General features: G+C 42.8%; 1 protein-coding gene across 1 annotated transcript in view; it reads left to right on the top strand.

Moving 5' to 3' along the window:
- CXADR (CXADR Ig-like cell adhesion molecule) overlaps positions 1–24,346 on the top strand; it is a 57,661-nt gene that overhangs the window by 11,012 nt on the left and 22,303 nt on the right. The window contains exons 3-7 of the mRNA XM_063126749.1: positions 6,073–6,233; positions 6,518–6,716; positions 15,777–15,926; positions 17,279–17,395; positions 17,504–17,642. Of these exons, the coding sequence (XP_062982819.1) occupies positions 6,073–6,233; positions 6,518–6,716; positions 15,777–15,926; positions 17,279–17,395; positions 17,504–17,642 (766 nt within the window). The remainder of the gene's footprint in view (positions 1–6,072; positions 6,234–6,517; positions 6,717–15,776; positions 15,927–17,278; positions 17,396–17,503; positions 17,643–24,346) is intronic.

The raw sequence follows: 24,346 nt of genomic DNA, 5'->3' as shown, positions 1-24,346 counted from the left end.
GTGCTTTCCACTACTGCAAAGCCACAATTGGATACAACCATGTGTACGTACACACTCATAGTTACTTGAAAAATGTTAAACTGCAACTTTGAAACTGCCCACTTTGACTGGTGTATCCATTGATTGTTATTAATTGAGAGAGGCTCGGAGTGTGGCAACGAGGGATAGGGCCTTTTCGGTGGTGGCCCCCAGACTGGAATGATCTCCCTGATGAGGCTCGCCTGGCACCAACGCTACTATCTTTCCGGCGCCAGGTTAAGACTTTCCTCTTTGCCCGGGCATATGGCGGCACATCCTAATTACCCACATGTTTAGTTTTTAATTGGTTTTTAATGCTCTATGTGTGTATGTACTGTGTTTCAGAGTTTTAAATTTTGTATTCTTGTTTTTATCTCAATTTTAGAATTTCTGTAAACGGCCCAGAGAGCCCTGGCTATGGGAGCGGTATATAAGTATAATAAATAAATAAATAAATAAAAAATATAAATAAATAATTGCTAATTGATTTTATGAAATGAAATGTTAAATTTTCCAGTTTGAGCAAGGAAACAGATCTAAAGGATTTGCAACTGGTGTGTTCACTCTGTTTATATTTGTGATCATAAGTTGCATTTTGTGTTGCAAAACATCAGGCTGCACTAAAAGGGGAGACCTCAACTTGTTCATGCATCACAATCATATTAGTTTTTTACTCAGAAGTGTTACTGTGAGTAAGTATGTTTAGAATTGCAACTTTAATGGTCTCTACCAAACATAATAATCATGAGTGGAATTCTAACTCAATAAGAAAGTTTGGCTCTCCAGATAATATTGGATTGCCATTATCCATTTATCATAACCAGGACTAATACAAAATGCTACAAGCAGAAAACAAAAACTAGAAATATGCACAGAGTTAATAACTCAAGCATATTATCTCATCCATAGACTACATATAAAGTCACAAAACCTAAGTAGCATATATGTAGTGTGTTATCAAGCATTTGCAAAATTGGCAATTTTTTCTAGTCTGTCTTCACTTTACAGATGGAACATACTAGTGATTGTGAAACATAATTTTTTAAAACATTTCTATTGTTTTCTGTTACCCTAACACAAGTACAAGGTTAAAAATCGACAGCCCAAGATAATAACTGTAGGTTGCCCCCCCCCCTTTCCATGCCTCATTGTATGTCGTGATCCATGTATTATGTGATAATTTTTTTCTTACCCACCTCTCCACTTGGATCGAGGTGGGGAACAACAGTGAATATGAAACACATTAAAAAGTGTTTTGTAATCTTCCTGAAAATTAGTAGTCCACAAGTGCAGACTGTAGACTGTTTTTGCCTGTTGAGAGTTTTCTCTCCTCCTTCTATCCCACCAGCTTTTGGTAACAGTTTATTGGGGTCAGGAGACTTATGAGATGAATACCTCCATTGCTGTCATGTTGTAGCTGGCTGTACCCACTTCCACCCTGCCCCCATGTCTGGCACCCTTACTTCCTCAGAAGAAACAAGGCACATCTCAGAAAAACAGGGAGTGTGGGTGTGCAAATGGGCTTCCAAGAACAATTTAAAAAGCAGGAAATCAGAGGGGTGAAAACCAATGCCTTGCAAGGACTGTGGTGCCCCCAATTTTCGTTTTCACTCCCCCCCCCTGATTTTTCAGATGGGGCAGCTAAAAATCTGCAATGAAACTCTATGAAGAGCCATGGAGCCATTGGCGATTTGAAGCTGCCCTGTCTGGAAAATCGGGGCGGAACACTAGGGAAATGAAGGATATCAGATTCCCCCCACCCTTGCACTCTGGCATGTTTGGGTAACATGCAGGGATGCAACAGCGGGAAAGCTGGGAAAAACAATACCATTTCCCCATGTGTGGAAATGGGAAGACCGATATCCTCCATATATTATGGAGCCAACCTGACTGTAATTACTATCAGAGCAGGAAAGGAAATATGGACAGTGGCTTGGGCGCACTAGCAAATGGCAATGGTTTCTGCCACTCTTGCCTCGCAACTTGGTCACCAGACGACATAACCTGACATGGCTTAAATAACCCACTCAATGTGGGTTATTTTGGCCCAAAAGGCCATTGTAGGTTAAAAAAAAACCTGCCAGATGACAAGGTACTCAAGATGGATCAAATAAACCTTTGTAGCTTATTTCATTCATCATGGGTGATTGTGTTGTCCAAACCCAGACAAGGAGGAGATGGGAGTTTTGCAAATGTATCAAAGTACAAAGAATTCTGTGCTAAGAAAAGCTTGATGCCCCATTCTTTGTCCTGATTTTAGTGTGCCACATTCCTGATTTAAGGTTAATTTATAAGATAGGTATTAAATTCAGACTTTTACAATATTTATTTACGTATTTTATTACTTTTATATACCACCCCACAGCTGAAGCTCTCTGGGCGGTTTACAACAATTAAAAATAGTAAACATTAAAAGTATACAAAATTTAAAAACCATCAAAAACATAATAACCAGTATAAAAATAATAGTATCCATTTAAAAACAACAATTCTGGGGTCCATTAAAAACAAACTTAACGTTGTTAAATGCTGTTAAAATGCCTGGGAGAAGAGAAAAGTCTGGACCTGGTGCCGAAAAGATAACAATGTTGGTGCCAGGCGAGCCTCATCGGGGAGATCATTCCACAGTCGGGGGGCAACCACTGAAAAGGCCCTCTCCCATGTTGCCATATATGGTGCATATCAGTACAGAAATAATGGATAATAATAATCTCTTTCCTCTTTGTTTCTACCAACAATCTTTTTGAACATTGCAACTTACTAGTATCTTCTTTACTGCAGCAGTAAGAATACAAATGGTTTATGAAGTTGATAATTGTGTCTCTCTAGAGCAAGGTCATCAACTGCTGTTGCTAGGAAACCTGTTCAGTTAACTTTTATTTCAAAAACAAGAGTTTCAGAAAATGTTGTGAATGTGTTAGTGGTAAAAAAAAGAAGGCTATTTTGATTAATTCTAGATTAATCTTTTCCCTTAAAACTATATTTTCATAAGGTTTGTAAAAATGGGATTTACTTCTTGAATCATAGCTTAAACTAGCCCTAATATTACAAATATGCACAGCTAAAACACTTATGTATGCATCCGTTTTACTAAGAAAATTTAGACCACCAGAACTTCATTGGTTCAATTGCATAAAAGAGTTGTTAATCCTTTATATGAAGTAACATATCCTTTTTTTAAAAAAATCCCAACAGGCTATTCCTGGTTCATGACAACTGTCAATATCATAATGCCATTATACAAAACTACGGTGCGATTGCATTTGGAATACTGTGTATGGTTCTGATCATCACACTTAATAAAGGATATTGTAGACTTTGAAAATGTTCACAAAGGGGCAAACAAAATAATCAAGGGGTTGGAGCAACTCTCCTATGAGAAAAGGTTACAAGGTTTGGGGCTATTAGAAAAAAAATGAGTAATGGGGAGGCATATATTGTGCATGGCATACAGAAGATAGGGAGATGTTTTTGTCCCTCTGTCATTATACTAGAATCTGGGGATCATCTTTAAAAGGAGATTAGACAAATTTGTGGATGATGAAACTTCCAAGTTATGGGGGCTATAGATTACCTCCAGTATCAGGCAGCATGCCTCTGCTGGGGAACATGAGTGGGTGCTGTTGCATTCATGTCCTGTCGTGCGTTTCCCATAGGCATCTGTTTGGTCACTGTGCAAACAGAATGCTGGACTTAATAGGGCTTTTAACTAATTCAGTACAAATCTTTTTATGGCCTTAAATTTAAATGAGATAATTGTTAAAAAGATACTTTATCATCCAAGTCTCTTTTTAAAATGTGAAAGTGTGTAAATGCATATGCAGGATTGCAAAACTTGTAAAATCATGTTTGTGTTTTCTTTGAATATCTCTGGAGGAGTTGTTTGGCCATTGTACAGATATGTTCTAATAACTGGCTTGCCTAAATGTGTGTCTCAGAAATATATTGTCCGTTTGAGCGTAGCATGCAAATGAGGATTACACTGATGTTCCAGGAGGAGATGATGCAGAAAAGACTGCCAAAAGCTTTAAATCCAAGAACCCCAATTGGATTTTAGGAAAACAACCCATACAGTTCTTTAAAATTAAACTGTATCTGAAAGCAGAACTCTATGACTTAGCTGTAAAATTACATGGCAGATAGTAATATGTTCCATGTCCTTTGTTGAAGATAGGTTGATATGAGGAATGCAGTGCTCTTTTGTTGAGAATTGATGAGTCAGATGTTTATAGCCCCAACCTTAATAACATATGCTGCAAAAATGAGAAAGAATGAACTTATCTCACGTTACTGTGCATTTGATACTTTTCAAACCACATGTCAGTATGCTGAATTTAGTTGCATGGGGGTTTCAAACTTCTAAATAGGATGTAGGCATTGCATTGACTATGTAAAAAAATGTAATAAAATAAATAAATAAAATGTTCACTTAAATTCTTTATTTTACCCGTAATTCTACGATCAGATTTCCAAGAGTACACTGCAAGGGTGAAAAAGAAAATGTAAAATCAGGGGTCCCAAACCTTTTTGAAAACATGCTGTGGGCACCACCTCAAAATGCATAATCTTGGCTCGCATCACAGCTATGGGGGCAGTATACAAATGCAATAAATAATAATCTAGGGATGTTACGTTGCATCTTATTCAGCAAAAACTTGTTTCGTGTCTATTAGACATCACAATGTCTCTTTAATAAGGTATTGTCTAATTGGGTTAATTGCTGTGGTGCAATACAGCTAATGATTCTTTTAAACATTATATTCAAGCAATGTCCAGTATTTGCTTCTTTTTTGGAGGCGGTTATTATATAAATAAATTTTGTACTGGAACAGTCTTTAATATTCATAAATACACACGCTCTTAAATAATTTACTTCATGGAAACTAACAAAGGACCAGCGTAAATGAGCTCTGCACCCCTTTGACAGCTAAAAGACTGATATTACAAAATTGAAATGATAAACACTCACCTGCTGTAATGCAATGGATTGAATACCTTACAATGCTTTCAATATTTGTACAGCTGGCATGCAGACATCACCTTCAAATGGATACTTATTTGGATATTTGGTCTGCTTTTGTTGAAAACTATGTATAATTGCTAGAAGGTTGTATGCATTTCATGCAAATCTATACATGTATATTTTAAAAATGGATAAAAAAATTTTTTTATGTGCCTGCAGGCACCACATTGGACACCTCTGAGTTAAATACTAATGCAAGCAAGACAATTAATGGATGCTCAGAATAATCTCATGCAGCAATTACAATGCTTAACACTTAATTTTTTGTTCCTGTACTGGGGAGTACAGTGTCTTTGAACTATGTTAGAAGTAGTCTAAAGATATGTGCAGAAATACAAGACAATATCTTTATGTGGGCAATATGGCAGATACTAGTTTTGTGTTGGAAATATGGAAAAATTGCCAGGCATATCATTTTAATGAGATGTGTGCTGTCTCATGCTGGACAACATGTTTGAATTCAAAGATAGGGAACAGTATCAAATCGTTCACTTTGTGATGAATAGGCCATTGAGATCATGAGATGCTTATTAGTCTGCTAACAACATCTCAACAGTGGAATATTCGAATTCTACAGAAGTCTCTTCACTCCACAGTTCAATACAATGACACTTCTGCTCCTTACTTATCTGTTTGACATAGGGAAAAGGTGGATTAAACAAATAGACTGATTCCTATGTTAAATTGAAAACCAAATAATTCTGAGTGAGAATCTAGTTAGTAAGCGGTTATGAGCTTTTGAGATCACAGTGACTGTCATATAAAAAGCCCTCCAGAACAGATTTGGGGAGCTGCATGGCAGAAGGGAAATTAATCATGCATGCTGTTTCCATTCCACTGGTAAAACACCATGGTAAAGTCAAGATGTCTTCAGGAGAAGTTTAAAAATCATGTTTGTTTAGATGTCTAATGAAACAAACAGATGGCATTTTTTTAAAAACACACACACACATATATTCACATTTGTATTTTTTGTTTGAATATTTAATGTGTTGACTTTAAAGTTTTGGTTTTACAATCGCTTTTCTTAGATCTAACGAAGAGTGTAATAATAACTTCAACTGATCAGACTCAGGTAACACAGGCTCAAGGAGAGAAAGCTCGGTTGCAGTGTACTTTTACTCTTGAACAAAGAGATCAAGGCTCACTTGACATTGAATGGAATTTATTGGGACCAAATGAAGAAAAACCAGTAAGTGCAAGTTTTTAAATTTTTAGTTGTTGCATAGGTTTCAATTTCATTTTAGGTGAAGTGTGTGTGTGCTGTCAAACTGTAAATTAAAATACTTCATATGATCTGTTTCACTGAAAATATATTTTGTATTTTAAGAATATAAATTGCGTTGAGAAGAACAGCCTTCCCCAGGTTGGTGCTCCATGGCTTACTAGGGGATGCAGTCCAACACAACTGGAGGGCACCATATTGAGGAAGGCTGGAGTAGAACATACATGATACAATCTCTTTTTTCCTTTCAGGTAATCTTGTACAACAGAGACACCGTCTATGATGACTATCATTTGTCTGGACGAGTACAATTTGTTAATCCAAGTCCAGCTTCTGGAGATGCTAGCATTGAAATCCTGAACTTAAAGCCAGCTGACTCTGGCAAATACCAGTGTAAAGTGAATAAGCTTCCTAGTATTCAGAGCCATAGAGTCCAACTAACTGTACTTGGTAAGATGTTTCTTGTTTTGTCTTTCTGTAGCTTTATAGTGACCTAGTTTGCATGGTTTTCTGGACCACATGCCACGGCTGCTTTGAATCTCCAGTCACCCAATCATAGCTTGCTGCATAACATGTGAACCTGGAAACTTTGGGTTGATTGTGGGTAAAAACAAAGTTAACCCATGATTGGCCAGTAAGTTGATCCATACATGCACACATTTATGCAAACAATATTGTTTTCTATCTGACTTTTTAAAAGATGGTTCTTCTTCGTGGTCTCTGTGCATCACACATATGGGCTCTGCGCTTGCGCAGGGCCAGGTCGGAAACTTCTCAAGCTGAAAACCTTTTAGGCGGGAACCCCTCCCCCACCGTCCACTGAGCATGCTCAAGCGTTCCTGCCTAATCCCCCCAGTTCTCTTCAACCGCCTGTGGGCTAACAGCGTTTGGAGACTTCTCTGTGGTATAGTGCGTTCTTATTATACCAGAGCTGAAAAATCTATCTATTTTTCCTTCTTCTTCTTGCTTCTACAGTTTTCTATTCTTTCCTATCCCCCCAAAAAATAAAAAATATTTTTGTTGTTTTGTCTTGTCTTGGTGCCTATGGCACACCAAGGCCTGTTCAAGAAGTGTTCCAACTGCAGACAGAAGATTTCGAAAACGGATGGGCATTCTTTATGCCTGCTCTGCTTGGGGGAGACTCATGTTGTAGAGTCCTGTGCTTTTTGCCTGAAGTTCTCAAGGCAAGCACGTAAGAACCGCTCAGATCGCCTTCGGGCCATTCTCTGGGAAAAGGCTTTGGAGGCAGTAGATAAACTGAGAACGGCTCACGTTTCTACCTCTCCACACAAGATGGAGTCTGTGCCCCAAAATCCTCCGACAAGGAGTGAAGCCTTAGCGGTTCCCCCCTCCTCCTCTCAGTCCGCAAAAAAGGCGGCAAAGAAGATCTCTAAGAGAGCGAGAGAGCACTCTGAGGCTGAAAACCCTCAGAGGAAAAAGAGCAAATTGAAGGGCAAAGATGGAAAGAAAAAACCATCGAAACTGATCTCGTTGGTACCGAGGAGCCCAGTACCGAGTATTTCGATACCGAGGCGCGAGACGGGGCATAGGAGCCCGATATCGAGTCTCTCCTTACAGAGACCTTCCTCGCATGCCGTAAGCCTGATACCGAGGCTTTCGCTACCGACGCCTTCCTCGATACCGAGACGGACGACCCCATCCTCACTGTCGGTACAGAACCCTCCACCACCGGTTGCTGATTCACCAGTCCCATCGCCACTCCACGTTGTTACGGTCCCGACGGAAGAACCCGGTGTGAGGGCACCCATTTCTGAGGGTGAAATCAGAAGTTCTTTGGTAGATAACACCGTGGCGGACCAGGGAACTGCTTCCCCTCGGTACCGAGAAGAATCCATCGATACCGACGGACGTCGGTACTGACAGCAACCATACGTCAATACCGAAGGCTTTCGATACCGGCACGCACCCCCGTATGGTTACAGCCGTGAAGGTTCACCGGCTTCAATCTATTCAAGTCGACAATACGTCACACATAATGAAAGATCAAGGTCCCCACTGAGGGGTCGGGACCACTATACCGATTGGTACCCTCCAAAATTTCCTCCACGGCACTTTGAGGATTGGAGACATAGAGGGTATCAAGAATACTATTATCCGGAGCGCCACTATGACCTGTACCCGCGTTTCCGGCAGCCACCCTCCGAGACGATTTCCCGTCCACCGCCTCTGGAGGAGGTCACGAGCATGCCACCACCGCCTCAGCCAGCGGTACCGAGGCATACGCCACGACCGACGCAAGCGACGGTACCGATCACTTCGGTACCGAGCCAAGCGCCACAACCGCGGGAGCTGATGCCACGCGTCTTGGACGTCTTATCGGAGGAAGACTACCAGTCTGATTCCTCCCAAGAGGCTTCACCGGTACCATCCATTCCCTCCCCTGACGACATTGTAGGGACTTCGAATGTGGTCTCCCCTTCGGAAGACCTATCGCACTTTGCTGACCAAGTGCAAAAGGATGGCGAGATCATTGGGGATTGATATGTCCCAACCCATTGAAAAAATGAATGACCCGGTTTATGATGACGCATACTGTGAGTCAGCTACTCCAGCAGCCATTCCTTATTTGCCCGTGCTACTACGCACAGCACAACAGTCGTGGAAGCTGCCTGCCTCTATGCCACCAATGTCCAGAAGGCTAGATAATACATACAAAATACAGGAAAAGTCTGCTCCTTTCCTTTTTACCCATCCCAAGCCTAACTCCATAATTGTAGAGGGACACACTCAGGGACACACTCATAAGAGGCACAATGCGCCAGTGGACAAAGAAGGTCGTCGGCTCGATGGCATAGGTCGAAGAATTTATTCTTCAACGGCACTGTCATTACGAGTGCATAATTATCAAGCCACCATGGCAAAACACCAACTCTTCTTATGGGAGAAGATGGCATCCCTGTCTGGTTATCTGCCAGATGACCAAAGGGAACTGGCGACTGTCTTTTACACTGAGGCCATGGCACTATCAAGGCAACAGCTTAACACAGCTCGCCACGTGACGGACTGCGTCTCAAAAGCCATGGTAGGGTCCATAGCCCTACGAAGACATGCATGGCTTAGGTCAGCAGGTTTGTCTCAGGAGGCACGCTCCCTTATCGAGGATCTGCCATTTGATGGAAACGGCCTTTTCCATTCTTCCACTGACGAATCGATGGAGAACATCCAAAAGGCCAAGAATACTGCTAAAAAGATGGGAATTGGGCAGCAGCAACAACAACAAATTCAAAGGGCCTTCCACCCAAGATGCTGGCCTAGGGCTCAACAGCAGTTCCAGCCCAGACAGCAACAGCAATTTCAGGATAGACCTCCTCTGTACCAACCCCAAGGTCAGTACAAGAGGCAACAATTCCCGGGACGCTTCAAGCAAAGCAGAGGCAAACCCGACCAGAGTCAAAGACGGCGTCTTTGACTGCCCTTTAACATTAAGTTCTGCACCAAAATTTGGCGACATCCTTGCCCCCTTTTATAACAGTTGGACCACCATTACCACCGACAGGTGGGTCCTTAACATCATCTCCCGGGGCTACAAAATTGAGTTTACCACCCTCCCTCCCTTAGGAACCGTAAGGTTCTCTCCACCTACAGACACTCTGTTGCAAGAGACCATGTCTCTTTTGGAGAAGGGCGCCATAGAGCGATTACCAACTCATACCCTAAGGTGTGGGTTCTACTCCCGCTATTTTACGGTTCCTAAACAGGATGGGGGGCTAAGACCTATTTTGGACCTTAGAGACCTAAACAAGTTCATCCACCCCAAAAAATTCCGGATGAACTCCTTAGCAAGCATCCTACCTTTCCTCTCCCAAGGGGACTGGTTCACTTCCATTGACCTTAAGGATGCTTACTTTCATGTCTCTATTTACCCTGACCATCGCCAATTCCTCCGATTCATAATAGGGGAGGACATCTTACAATTTAAGGTGCTTCCTTTTGGTCTTTCTACGGCCCCCCGAGTCTTCACTAAGTGTATGGCACCAGTTTGCGCCTTTCTGAGAACTCGAGGGGTAGAGATTTACCCCTATCTGGACGATTGGCTGATAGCTAGTACAGAGCAGGAAGCCACCCGTAACACCCACCTCACCATCAACCTCCTTAACGAATTAGGCCTGTGCATCAACAGGGAGAAATCAAATTTTCAACCATCCCAAAAAATTAAATTCCTTGGAGCAATTCTGGACTCAACCCTCTCCAGGGCTTTCCTTCCGGAGGATAGAGCTACAGCATTAATTAGACTTGCGCTCAAACTCTTTCACTCCAAGACGATATCTGCTTTCCAGGTGCAGAGATTACTAGGTCTCATGGCAGCCACTGTCAGCGTCGTCCCTTGGGCACGCTTGCATATGAGACCTCTTCAATTGTGGCTTCTGCGGGAGTACGACAATACAAGGGACGCTCATCGAGTGAAATTGTCGCTCCCTGCCAAGGTGAAGAACTCTCTCCTTTGGTGGACAGATCTACCCAACATTATGCAGGGCCTGGACTTCAGACCTCCATTACCATCGCATCATTTGATGACGGACGCCTCCCTTTTGGGCTGGGGAGCCCATTGCGGGGATCTCACAATCCAGGAACGTTGGAGCATTTCCGACAGGAAAAGACATATCAATGTCCTAGAACTGATGGCCATCCAAAAAGCGCTGCACGCCTTTCAGCAGACCTTGTCAGGACATGTCATCCAGATTCATACAGACAACATGGCTGCTGTTTGGCATATAAACAAGCAAGGTGGAACACGGTCTATGGACCTGATTTCCCTAACATTAGACATTTGGCACTGGGCTATCGCCCATGGCATGACTTTATCGGCCATTCATATCGCAGGCCAGGACAATATTCTGGCAGACGACCGCAGCCGCTCTTTCGTGGACACGCACGAGTGGCAGATGAAAGACTCAGTTCTCGACATGATTTTTCAGGCATGGGGACAGCCTGTGATAGACTTATTCGCGTCATCAGAGAACGCCATCTGCAGTCAATTCTGCACGTGGGCGGGTCACGGGACAGCATCCCTAGGAGACGCCTTCGAGAGGACGTGGTCGGAACAGTTCCTGTACCTGTTCCCCCCCATACCATTACTATCCAAGGTGATCCTGAAGTTGCGCACAGACAACGCCAACGCCATATTAGTAGCACCTTGGTGGCCAAGGCAGCCGTGGTTCACTCCGCTACTCAAACTGTCCTCAGCAGAGTTTATCAGACTGCCCCAATGCAACAATTTGATCTCCAAGGAGAAAGGGCTCATTCTCCATCCAGACGTCCAGTCCCTGAACCTGACTGCTTGGAGAATCAGGCATCGGTAGATAACCTATCCCTGCCTGTTGACGTATGGGACATTATTCTAGCAGCCAGGAAACCGGCTACTAGAAAATCATACGCAAAAAAGTGGGAAGTTTTTTCTGCTTTTGCCTTTAGCAGAAATGAAAACCCAATTACGGCACCTTTACCCATTGTACTTTCTTTTCTTTTTTCTTTATTTAAAAAAGGACTCAAGTTCTCGTCACTTAGAGTTTATTTGGCAGCTATCTCTGCCTCTCACGTTGGGTTCAGGGATGCTCAGTCTTCACCCACCCTTTAACCAAACGTTTCATGAAAGGTATGAAGAATACCATTCCACCTATTCATGTCTTTGTTCCTCAATGGAGCCTTTCCTTGGTGCTAAAAGCACTAGCTACAAAACCCTTTGAGCCACTGGCAAAGACGGACTTACGTCTACTGACTTTTAAAGTGGCATTCCTCGTTGCCATCACGTCTGCTAGACGTGCATCAGAGCCAGCAGCACTACGTATAGACTCACCTTATACGATGTTTCATGCTGACAAGGTGGTCCTTAGACCAGACCCAGCCTTTCTTCCAAAGGTGGTGTCTCCTTTTCACCTTGGGCAGGATATTACTCTGCCAAGTTTTTTTCCATCACCGTCTTCTCCCCTTGAGTCGACTCTGCACACCCTGGACGTGAGACGCGCTCTCGCTTTCTACCAGGCCAGAACAGCAACTCTCCGGAGATCCCAAAGACTCTTTGTTTGTTATGGGGGCAGACAAAAGGGACTCCAAGCATCTCCGCAGAGAATATCTGCTTGGGTTGTTCAGACTATTAAATTAGCTTATGAACTCGCTGGCCTCCCGTTGGAGGGAAAAGTGCGCTCTCACTCCACGAGAGGAGTGGCCACTTCTACGGCCTTTGAAAAGGGGATCGCGTTACCAGACCTCTGCAAAGCGGCTACCTGGTCGACACCATTAACATTTGCCAGTCACTACCGCCTTGACCTCAGGGCACGCAGAGACTGTGCTTTTGAGCGCGCCGTCTTATCGGCGATTTTATGACTACTCCTTCATAAACTGACACCACCCACCTCCGGTAAGTCAGCTTAGGGATTAGGCGGGAACCCCTGAGCATGCTCAGTGGACGGTGGGGGAGGGGTTCCCGCCTAAAAGGTTTTCAGCTTGAGAAGTTTCCGACCTGGCCCTGCGCAGGCGCAGAGCCCATATGTGTGACTGCACAGATGACCACTCGAAGAACTACAGTTACAGGTAAGCAACCTGTCTTTACAAAAAACCAGAATGGATCACTAGATATTGAAAAGTAGTTGGATGCATTTTTTGAACATAACTTCAATTTATGAATATATATTCATAGATAAGAGGGGATCACCTTTTTAGATTAAAGTCAGGTAAAATATGTCACTTTGAGTAAACAATTGTACAAGTTGAAACTTTCGTGAGGGACCCTGATAAAATCTAGCCCACATAGCACCAGTGATGTGAATTTTCCAGGGGGGGGGGGAATCCTATACAAATTAGGGTGATACGGTAGTATATACTAGGAAAAATTTCAATTTGCATTGGAAAATTCTAATGCCCTAGAGAGTGATCTAATATAGTATGTTTATTTAGTAAATAACAATGCTAAAAAAATGTACCCCTATTGTTTTTTTGTCCTAATACATGACAACTATTGAACCTGAAATATTTAAGTGAAAAATTAAATCACACTTAATGTGATTTAAATGTTATATTATGGATACATTTTTATTGGATACTTCTAAAAAATTAGAAGACAATAGCATGAATTACCCTTTCACACTTACATTGTTTAAGAAAAAAAGTACTGAAAACTGAAAAATTAATGTTTTAGCAACCCAAAGAACTCTGCATGCCATGCTGAGAACACTCATCTGTTTCAGTAGAATTGAACTGGCTTCCACCAAGGTTGTTGGGGTATCCTCAGTTTTGCTGTCAATACTTATATGTGCCATTTGTCACTGCAACAAACCTGATTCAGAGCTAGTGGAACCATGTTCTCCTTCGCTGCTTGTACTTGTGACTGATTTTCCAAAAGCAAGAGATTTTGAGAAACAGAAACAAGCTTAGTGGTACATTTAGTTGTTAGTCTATTCCTTTTCTTTTGTTGTTGTTCAGCTGAAAGCCTTACAGTTTTGTTCACAGGAAGCTGCTGTAAGTGAAATGTTTAGGTACCCCTGGACAACATTCAAGTATTATTGTATGTGAGGGAAGATGCATTTTCTGCTGCCTGCCAAATGATGTCTCAAAGTCTGCAGTGCCTGGGAGGGCTGCACTTACTGAGGTTCACCGCTGCCACAATCGCCCGCCCGCCAGTGTGATCACCCGCTGGCCAGCGCGATCCAGGATGTGCCAGTCCATGTAGAGATCGCCACACATTCTTAGGGAAGCAGTAGACTGCGGGGCGCTTGTAAAATGTGCGGTGACTGGCATGTCCTGGATTGTGCTGACAAGCGTGGCAGCGGTGAAGCCACAAGTTCCCAGCGTTCCTGGGCCCTGGTAAGTGCAGCCAACCAGGCAGTGCATACTGGGAGTTGTAGGCTGTTCCTCCATTACAGAGTCCTAGGGCTGTGTTTTGAAGTCACATCACCTGGAGTCCATCATGAATTCATCTCTGCAGGAATCAACAGTCACGATTGGCAGCAGCGCCACAGAAACCATGAATTTAATTCTGGGAAGCAGCAGTTGTAGTATTTTGCTCTGTAATAACAACAAAGAGCAGCTTTTTCATCACTAATCTTGCCACATCCTCCTCTGATTGATCAATGGGAGCTAACTATGCCATTTTTAAATTCCGTTCCTGTTTGTCCTTTTCTCCTGCTATCCTGGCTTATGCATGAAAAGGGTCCATCTTCCTTCCCCAGCCCCTGCTCATTTCTCCATTTAACACAGCTGCAAATGAAAAGCTGCCTCTGTGAAGTATATCCTTGCAAGAGATTTCGGGGCAGTGTTTAATGACTAAAAAGAAACGTCTGAGGAGGAAGCCTTTCCATCTCTCTTGTACTAGGTGCTATGTGTGTTTATATATTCGTATTTATTCTCCTTCATGAGCTACTAAACAGCGGAATTAAGACTCTGACCAATCACAAACCTCACTAGGGAAGGATGGCCTTATAGGCCCCTTCCAACTCTACTATTCTATGATTCTAAGTTCAACAAGGCTTCTTCATAGTAGCCTAAACTATATATCTGCTAAAAAAAAACCATATGGAACAATGACATTTAACAATGTGAGTAGAATTTGAAAGAGGCAAGGATATACCTGATATTGTAGTTTTACCCTATTGTCAGTGCAAACTTCACCAAGAATTTTACATCAGGAAGTCATATAATGTAAGGTTTCTTTCGAATGTGGCAAAATCACTCTCACTTCCATAAATCAAACTACACAAATTGCATGATACAACTACTTCATATGGCACTATGGAAAAGGTCCTTGTGGTGCTATGAAGTGATGTGGGCAGAAAGTTTTTGATTTCCCAAGTTCTTTGGTAACAATGAATGGATGCTAGTTGCAAATACAATCTTAGGTAAGTTTCGAAGTTGTAAATAATGCTGAAATGGCAGTTTCAAAGGACTATGACTCATTCCCTGGCTTTTTTTTATTTGTATTTTTTGGTGCCTCAAAAATGTGCAAATACTTTTTTATTATTACTTCTGTCAGTCCTTCTCAAGTGTGGAGGAGTGGATGACAGCATTTGTAAAGAAGTGAAATTTATAAGAATCTTGAAACCTGATGGAAAATTCTTGAAACAAAATGTCAATGGCTTTGTAAAACATCTGTAATATTTTGTTTAATGCATTTTCCAGTGGGCTTCAATGTTCTTGTCAAGTTCATCCTGCCTTCTCTTATAGCACCTTCATATTTGCGAAGGAGCGAGATTTTTTTTTAAAGTATCCCATATTAGCCCTGGGTAGATTAAACCCATTGGAATGAATGGGAATTAAATTAGCCATGAGTAACCTAAGTCTCATTTATTTTCAATGGTCTAAACTATGCAGGACTATCATTGGATACTGGCCAATATCTGCGCAACGAAAAATGTAGTATAATAATCAGTATTCCTAGTTCCTGTTACACTTTTAGTTCTATATTTGCTGACAAAATATCTGTATATTTATTTAGACAGAGCTGTCGATGATAGTATATTAAGACTTTTCATTCATAGTAGATTAATATTCCTTTATTAGAAAAGCCTGCGAAGACTAAATGCTACGTTGAAGGATCACAGGAGATTGGAAGGGATCTTACGCTTAAATGTGAATCCCAAGGCTCTGCAATTATAAACTACCTTTGGACAAAAACCTCTGGTACAGACGAACTTCCAACCACATTATCAAGTATGCTTATATATTATTACTCTTTCTCAAAGATAAGAGCATGAATGTGTACACCTTTCTAACTTCAAATACTAAATTAATTACTAGTGCAGCTTTACTAAAGATAGAATAAAGCTATTCTGCTGTACTTATCATGGGCATGTCTACACCTCCCGGGATTCCGGGAGGGATGGGGAAGGATCTCGCGATTTTGTGATCGTGGGATCCTCCCCTTTGTGCAGATAGTGCGCACAACATCCCGGGAGGAATGAGGGATGTCGTGTCCACCATTTTTTTTTTTTTTTTTTTTACAGAAGATGAACGCTATTGCGCTCCATCGGAACTGTAAGGTTTTTTTAAAGAACTTACACATCTCGCTCCCCCCACCCCACTCATGATGGACAGAGTGCCTGAAGTTCCTTGTGTTTACTCATGAGGAGTCAGGATGAAACTGGGATAGCTGCTCACACCTCCTGCAGTCTTGGGACGATCCCGAAACCGCAGGAAAAATTGGGCTAAAAGCTGTCCCGGTTTATATGGAGGGATCTTCCCTCCCTGTCCCCAGGATCCCCTGTGTATCACGTGGATGAACAGGGATGATCCCGGAACGATCCCCAGGATAAGGCATGGTGCAGACATGCCCTATATGGTATCCAAACAATTTTGCAAAGATGTTTGCTAAGAAGTGCTATGTTTAGCTGCCTACAAAACGTTATTTGGGAAACTGCATTTGAGAACAAAAAAAAGGCTATAAGGACATAGCTCTCCTACTCCTTGCCCCCACCCCGCCTATATTCTATTGAATTTTTTTCATGCAGAAAGATTCATTTTGGAATGTTTACTCATTCACCATTTAGAAGCAAGCCAATCAATTAAAAAAGAGTGAGGAAGAATGTGAAGTAGCAATAACTGACTTGATATCTGATTCAGGAGACTAGGCAGTTGTGACAAGTGGGAAGAATGGAGTGTCTGAGGGGGGGTATATATGAACATAAAGATAACAGTGTTTTCCCTTTTTCCTGCAAACAGCATATTGGGATGGGTAGCATTGTATTTATTTTTTCTTATGGTGCTATATGTTTGTCTAGACATGTCATCCTGGATGAAATAGATGAGTTAAGTATGTGAAGATGATAGCAGTTTTTTAGACAACTTGGCAGAAATTGGATTTGGTTCTGTCAAGGACACCTATACCAAACAGCAGTGACAGATAGGTCCCTGAAAGCATTTTAACTACGTTAATCAAATTTGTTGTGTATAAATAATATGCAAAATGACAATCAAAGTTAATCTTGCAGTAACATACATGGTTTATTGATTCTACCATATATATATATTTGCAAAATTCTAACTAATTTCTTTGATATTTACAGGTACAGGTGATCTTTCATTGAAAAATGCTTCTCAGGTTCACTCTGGCACATACAAATGTTCGGCTTCAAATAGAGTTGGCACAGATGAATGCATACTTTTGCTGAATATCACCCCTCGTAAGTATTCGTAATTAGGTAATAGTGAAATAATAGAATTCAGCTAAGGATTTTCCATTACTCAGATTAATTTATGCCACCTCATATAATTTGTTTTATGTGTTTTAGCTATGAACAGAGCGGGTACAATTGCTGGAGCTGTCATAGGGACTCTTCTGGCTCTCTCGTTACTGGCTTTTTTCATCTTCTGTTGCTGCAAAAAACAAAGGGAGAAAAAATATGAAAAAGAAGTACATCATGATATCAGGTGTGTCATTCTAAGAAACAGACAATATGATTTCACGTTTTCACATTTAAAAATGCTTAGACAAATTTGCATGGTTTAGTCAATTGGCATGAAATGGGGTCTACTCATAATTTTTTTTTCTTTCCATTTTCCAATTTGAAATCTCAGAGTGATTATAACTTGTAAAAACAATGGATTTAGAATGTAAGCCTATGCGGCAGGCTCTTGCTATTTACTGTTTTACTCTGTACAGCACCATGTACATTGATGGTGCTATATAAATAAATAATAATAATAATAAATAATAATAATAAATCCAATGTTGCGCAAGTGGGCTTCTGCTCTCCATCTCCTTCCAACCCTTGTGTGCCCCCCAGATCTGATCTGGAGAGTCTCCCAACCCTCTGGAGTAGATTGCAGCACATGTGGGGGCTGCAAATGGGAGGGTAAATCAGTTTTGCCTATTCTGCTAGCAGAGGGCAAGCAGTGGACTTTTTTAAACAGTAACTAAAATATATTTATTAGTACACCAAAGATGTGTAAAGCTAAAAAGACTATAATCCATATACTGATGAAAGTAGAACAAAACAATTGGATCTATTTCACTAAAGAAATAGGCTACTCCGCATATGCTCTAAAGTTGTTCTCTAGGAGACTATGCTTGAGAGGCGCTTGTTTAAAAGTGGGGCCTTTCCTCTGTTACCTGTTCAAATACCTGTTATTTAAACTTAATTTGAAGAGCAATCCTATACATGTTTACACAGAAGTAAGCCCCATTGAATTTAGTGGAGATTACTTCCAGGTAAGTGGGTGTAGGATTGCACTGTTTGTAGATTAATGTTCCATAGATTAATGTCCCACAGTTCAACTAGCCCCCAAATTTACAGGAAATGGGATCAGGGATCCTGCCTAGATGGCCACAAGATGTGTCCTTGACAGTATGGTATTGAGCTCTGCATTGCTCTCTCTACTTGGGCTGTGTAGATCTGCCCATTGTATGTCCTCCAGCAGGCTCTGTCTTCAGCTAGCTGCCTTCCTTCTCCCCTCATACATTTGGTTTAATCAAATAGTTCTTGTTGTCCATCAGAGTCTTGCTACACCCCCAGGGTCCCAAGATACCTTAGAAGATGGAATTTTCTAGCCAAGTATGCCTCACTAAATAATTTCAAACTTATTTTACGTTGAGGCAATGGTAGGCTCCAAAAGAACTCTGATACCAAAGTAAGGAGGTGATTAGTGCAACTCAGATGGCCATCATGGGCCACACAGGCGTGGATTCTTTCTCTTCAGGGGAAGAAGTCTGCTGCAGAAGAAATGTTTAGTAATATTGCTCTTCATTTTGTAAATGCTCTTTGCTTTTCATTAAGAGAGTATGAAAACAATGTGAAACTCATGAAAACTCATTTATGGAATAAGGAGCTGGGAGATACTGTGAATCTTACTTTGTCATAATATGAAGGCAGACCGGTGCAGAGATTTCAATGGTCAAGGGGATTTTGATTAGTGAAAAGAGTAATCTTCCGATCACTATCCATCCTTTTTCACAGTTAATACCCGTTCTCAGGAGTTGTGATGTAAATTTGTTTCCCCTATAAGTCCATGGCTCCTAGAAGTCACTGAGGCCTTAGCTAGACCTAAGGTTTCTCCCAGGATTGTCCCGCGGTCATCCCTGTTCATGTAAATGACACACAGGATATCCCAGGAGCAGGCACGGATGACCCCGGGATAAACCTTATGTTCTTTTGTTAATTATGTTATTTTGGCAGACAAATACTGCCAAAAGCGGCCCTTCCAAGAAATTCCTGACATGTGTGGGTGAAAACTTTCTCCTATAGAAAGTGGAGGAAGGAACTAGAGGATCGGCAATCCTTGACTTGATATTGACCAACAGGGATGACTTAGTGGATAAAGTGGCAGTTACGGGAACTCTGGGGGAAAGTGACCATGTCATACTTGAATTCTTGATTATGAAGGAGACAAAAGTTGAGTGTACTCTGGATTTTGGGAAAGCTGATTTTAATAAACTCAGAACTATAATAAGTAAAGTCCCGTGGCAAGTGAGTCTAATGAGAAAAGGAGTGCAGGATGGGTGGGAGTATTTAAAAAAGGAAATGTTAAAGGCACAGTTACAAACAATTCCAACAAGGAGAAAAGATAGAAGACAACAGAGGAAACCAATGTGCCTCCACAAAAAGCTTAGAGGATACATATAGGAAGTGGAAGGAAGGCCAGGCTACAAAAGAAGAGTACAGACAGGTGGCGCAGAAGTGCCGAAATGGCATCAGGAAGGCTAAAGCTCATAATGAGCTGAGGTTAGCGAGGGATGCTAAAAGCAATAAAAAGGCTTTCTTCAGATATGTGAGTAGTAAAAGACAGAGGAAAGAAATGGTGGTTCAACTGCTTAATGAGGATGGCAAATTGTTAACAGATGACAAAGAAAAGGCTGAAGTGCTCAATTCCTGCTTTGCCTCAGTCTTCTCCCAAAAGCGGGTCTATGACCCCCCTGGAAAAAGTGAAGCAGAAGTTGAGGGGTCAGGATTGCAATTTGAGATTGATAAACAAATGGTCAAAGAACACCTAATTTCCTTGAATGAGTTCAAATCTCCAGGGCCCGATGAACTGCATCCTAGAGTAATGAAGGAGCTAGTGGAAGAATTCTCAGAACCTTTGTCTGTTATCTTTGCAAAATCATGGAAGACGGGTGAGGTGCCGGACGACTGGAGGAGGGCTAACGTTGTCCCTATCTTCAAAAAGGGCAAAAAGGAGGAACCTGGGAACTACAGACCAGTCAGTCTGACATCCATCCCTGGGAAAATTCTGGAGCAGATTATAAAGAAGTCAATCTGTAAACACTTTGAAATCAATGCGGTGATCACTAGAAGCCAACATGGATTTGTCAGGAACAAGTCCTGTCAGACTAATTTGATCTCATTTTTTGATCGGGTGACCTCCCTTGTGGACTGTGGGAATACTGTGGATGTCATATATCTTGACTTCAGCAAAGCTTTTGACAAAGTGCCCCATGATATTTCGATTAACAAACTAGCTAAAAGTGGGCTAGATGGAACAACTATTAGGTGGATTCACAGTTGGCTACAGAATCGGACTCAAAGAGTACTTATCAATGGAACCTTCTCAAACTGGGGAGAGGCAACGAGTGGGGTACCGCAGGGCTCAGTCCTGGGCCCAGTGCTCTTCAACATTTTTATTAATGATTTGGACGAGGAGGTGCAGGGAACGCTTATCAAATTTGCAGATGACACAAAATTGGGTGGGATAGCTAATACCCTGGAAGACAGAAACAAACTTCAAAGTGATCTTTATAGGCTGGAGTGCTGGGCTGAAAACAACAGAATGAAATTTAATAGGGATAAATGCCAAGTTCTACATTTAGGAAATAGAAACCAAAGGCACAGTTACAAGATGGGGGATACTTGGCTCAGCAATACTACAAACGAGAAGGATCTTGGAATTGTTGTAGATCACAAGCTAAATATGAGCCAATAGTGCGATATGGCTGCAAGAAAGGCCAATGGTATTTTGGGCTGCATTAATAGAAGTATAGCTTCCAAATCACGTGAGGTACTGGTTCTTCTTCGTGGTCTCTATGCATCACACATATGGGCTTTGCGCCTGCGCAGAGACCAGACCGGAACCTTCTATAGCTGAGTGGAACGTTTTTGGCGGGAACCCCTCCCCCACGCTACTGCGCATGTCCATGGGGTTCCCGCCCTTCCCTCAGTTCTTCGTCGTCCGCCATCGTGCCTAGACCAAAAGACTGAACCTCTAGCGTTTCTCTGCTTAAATCTGTTTAAAAATATTTTCTACTTACCTTTTTCTTCAGCTTTCTTCAGCTTTCTTCTTTTTCGCCCTTTTTCTCTTTTCATCTATAAAAAAAAAATAAAATAAATAAATAAAAAAAATTATTATTATATTCTTGTAGATAGTTTATCTTAGCGACTACGGTCGCGACTGCCGCATGGCAGTAAAGGCCCCGTTCCGCAAGTGTGTCAAGTGCGGAGCCAAACTACCTCCTACGGACGGACACTCCCTCTGTGTCCTTTGTTTGGGCGAAGGCCATATTGTACAGGCGTGCCACCATTGCATGTCCTTTACGAAGCAGACCAGAAAGAACAGGGCAGACCGCCTTCGCTCGATACTTTGGGAGAAAGCCCTCAAAGCTACAGAAGCTCCAATGGATAAAACGGCAACTGATAAGTCCGTTTCTGACCGAAGCACAGGGACGAATGTGCAAGCCAGAGCAATTGATAGGGCACAGATACCCCTGACGCCTGGCCGGTCTTTGGCAAGTTCTGCAGCCAAAAAGATTGCTAAAAAGGCCAGAACGCCAAAATCTTCCATTGAAATGGAAAAGAAAAAGAAAAAGAAGAAGAAATCTGCGGAGAAAACCTCTCATGGCTCTCCCAGACTATCTGAGCCCCCTCGAGGGCAAACAACTCCTCCTACCGCTGTTACGGTATCGAGGCATGTCTCGACCCCGAGACCTCAGTCGATACCGAGGAAGACGGTACCGACACACCCTCCTAGTCTATCAGAGGGTGAGTTACGAGACTCCGCATCAGCAGCTTCGGCTCGGGAGCCTACAAGACCTCAAACATCCCAGAATGTAATCCCTCTGCAGGTGTCGCCTAGACGAACACCGAGGCGTGATTGGGACAGAGTCTCCCGATATTCTGAGCCCCAAGACAGGCAGAGTTTCTATGATTGGGATCGATACCGTACCCAAAGATACTATGATACAGATCAAGCCTATCATTATCCGCAGGAGGAATGTTTTCCTCAACCTCCTCCTACCACTAGGGTCTGCCAGTTACCGCTACGGCCTCCATCAGCATATCAATCTCCATCTCGACGTCGAAGCCACCCTTCGACACCAGCTGCTGCAGCTGCCACGGTACCGACGGAGCGGGATCCTATGCAACTGGTTACCGTATCATCCCCAGAGGGTGACTACCCATCTGATTCGGACTCAATACACACTGTAGCAGCATCGGTACCGTCACCTAATGATGACGTACATGGAGAGGACCCCTCATCACCTTCGGATGATATGGTGAGGTTTTCGGACCATATGTTAAGGATGGCCCGTGCACTCGGCTTAGACCTGGAACAAGCGGTTGAACCGGAGGTCGATCCCATCTACGATGTCTTTCAAACAAAGACTAGTCTGTCAATTGCGATCCCTTTTCCACCGGCACTCAAACAGACAGCACAACTCGCATGGGAGACACCATCGGTAACACAACCAGCTTCAAAGAGATTAGAATCTCTTTATAGGATTCAAGAACGGGATGCTGGATTTTTAATTAAGCACCCAAAACCGAATTCCATCGTGGTTGAATCAGCCCAGGGTCACTCTCAAAGAGCTCATGCTGCTCCCGTTGACAAGGAGGGTAGGAAGTTGGATTTGGCAGGCAGAAAGATCTACGCGGCATCATCCCTCGGTATCAAAGCTTCAACGTACGAAGCAACAATGGCACGGTACCAGCTCTTCCTCTGGGAGAAAGTGGGGTCACTATGTGACTACCTCCCAGAGGATAAAAGAGACTTAGCGAGGGTCTTCCAAACGGAGGCTTCGGCGATTGCGAGGCAACAATTGTCAACTGCGAGGCATCAAGTCGATTGCCATTCAAAGAATATGATGGGGGCCATTTCTTTGAGGAGGCATGCCTGGCTACGATCAGCCAACCTCCCTACCGAGACAAAAGCCAGAATCGAAAGCATGCCCTTCGATGGCGAAGGGTTGTTTAATTCAAAAACTGACGAGACCTTAGATTCCATCTATAAGGCTCGTACGACTGCTAAAAAGATGGGTTTTTCTGCCCCTCCTGTACAATACAAACCTAGAAGATGGACAAGGCCTCCCCCACAACAACAATACCAGCAGCGGCCTCAATACCAGCAACCAAGGCAGCAGCAGCAACAACTTCAAAGGAAACGGCCTTATCAGAGTCATTTCCAGCAGGAAAAACGTCAGCCCGACTTCTCTAAAAAGCAGCGGGTTTGACTCTTCGGCCCCAGATCCACTCCCTTTTGCGAACCGCCTAGCACCCCATTACCATCAATGGGAGTCAATAACATCAGACTCCTGGGTGCTCACTATCATCAACTCGGGCTATGCCATCGAGCTCGATGCCCTTCCTCCTTTTTCCGGCGTGAAAGTAACGACTCCATCCCCTCCTCTGCTACTCGAGGTACAGACCTTGCTATCGAAAGGAGCCATCTCTCCCGTACCTACAGAGGAAATCAACCAAGGTTTTTTCTCCCGTTACTTCACGGTCCCGAAGAAAGATGGAGGTCTTCGACCGATCATGGACTTAAGACAACTGAACAAGTTCATCACCCCGAAGAAGTTCCGTATGACAACGGTTACTTCAATTTTGCAGCTTCTACAAAAAGGAGTTTGGTTCGCAGTGGTGGATCTGAAGGATGCGTACTTCCATATCTCCATCAGGAAGTCGCATCAAGCTTACCTGCGGTTTTCGATCGGTGCATCCCAGTACCAGTTCACCGTTCTTCCGTTCGGGTTGGCCACGGCACCGAGAGTCTTCACGAAGGTCATGGCGGTGGTATGCGCCCACCTAAGGCAGAAAGGCATTTATGTTTATCCGTACCTGGACGATTGGCTTCTCGTAGCGGACAGCAGCGAGGCGCTCCAGTCGGATATACTAACCACCCTCAACCTGTTGGACTCGTTGGGGCTG

This window comes from Elgaria multicarinata, chromosome 5 (assembly GCF_023053635.1).
Source record: "Elgaria multicarinata webbii isolate HBS135686 ecotype San Diego chromosome 5, rElgMul1.1.pri, whole genome shotgun sequence".
NCBI lineage: Eukaryota > Metazoa > Chordata > Lepidosauria > Squamata > Anguidae > Elgaria > Elgaria multicarinata.
Note: the sequence above shows the minus strand (reverse complement) of the source record. Positions and strands in the feature narration are given on the sequence as shown.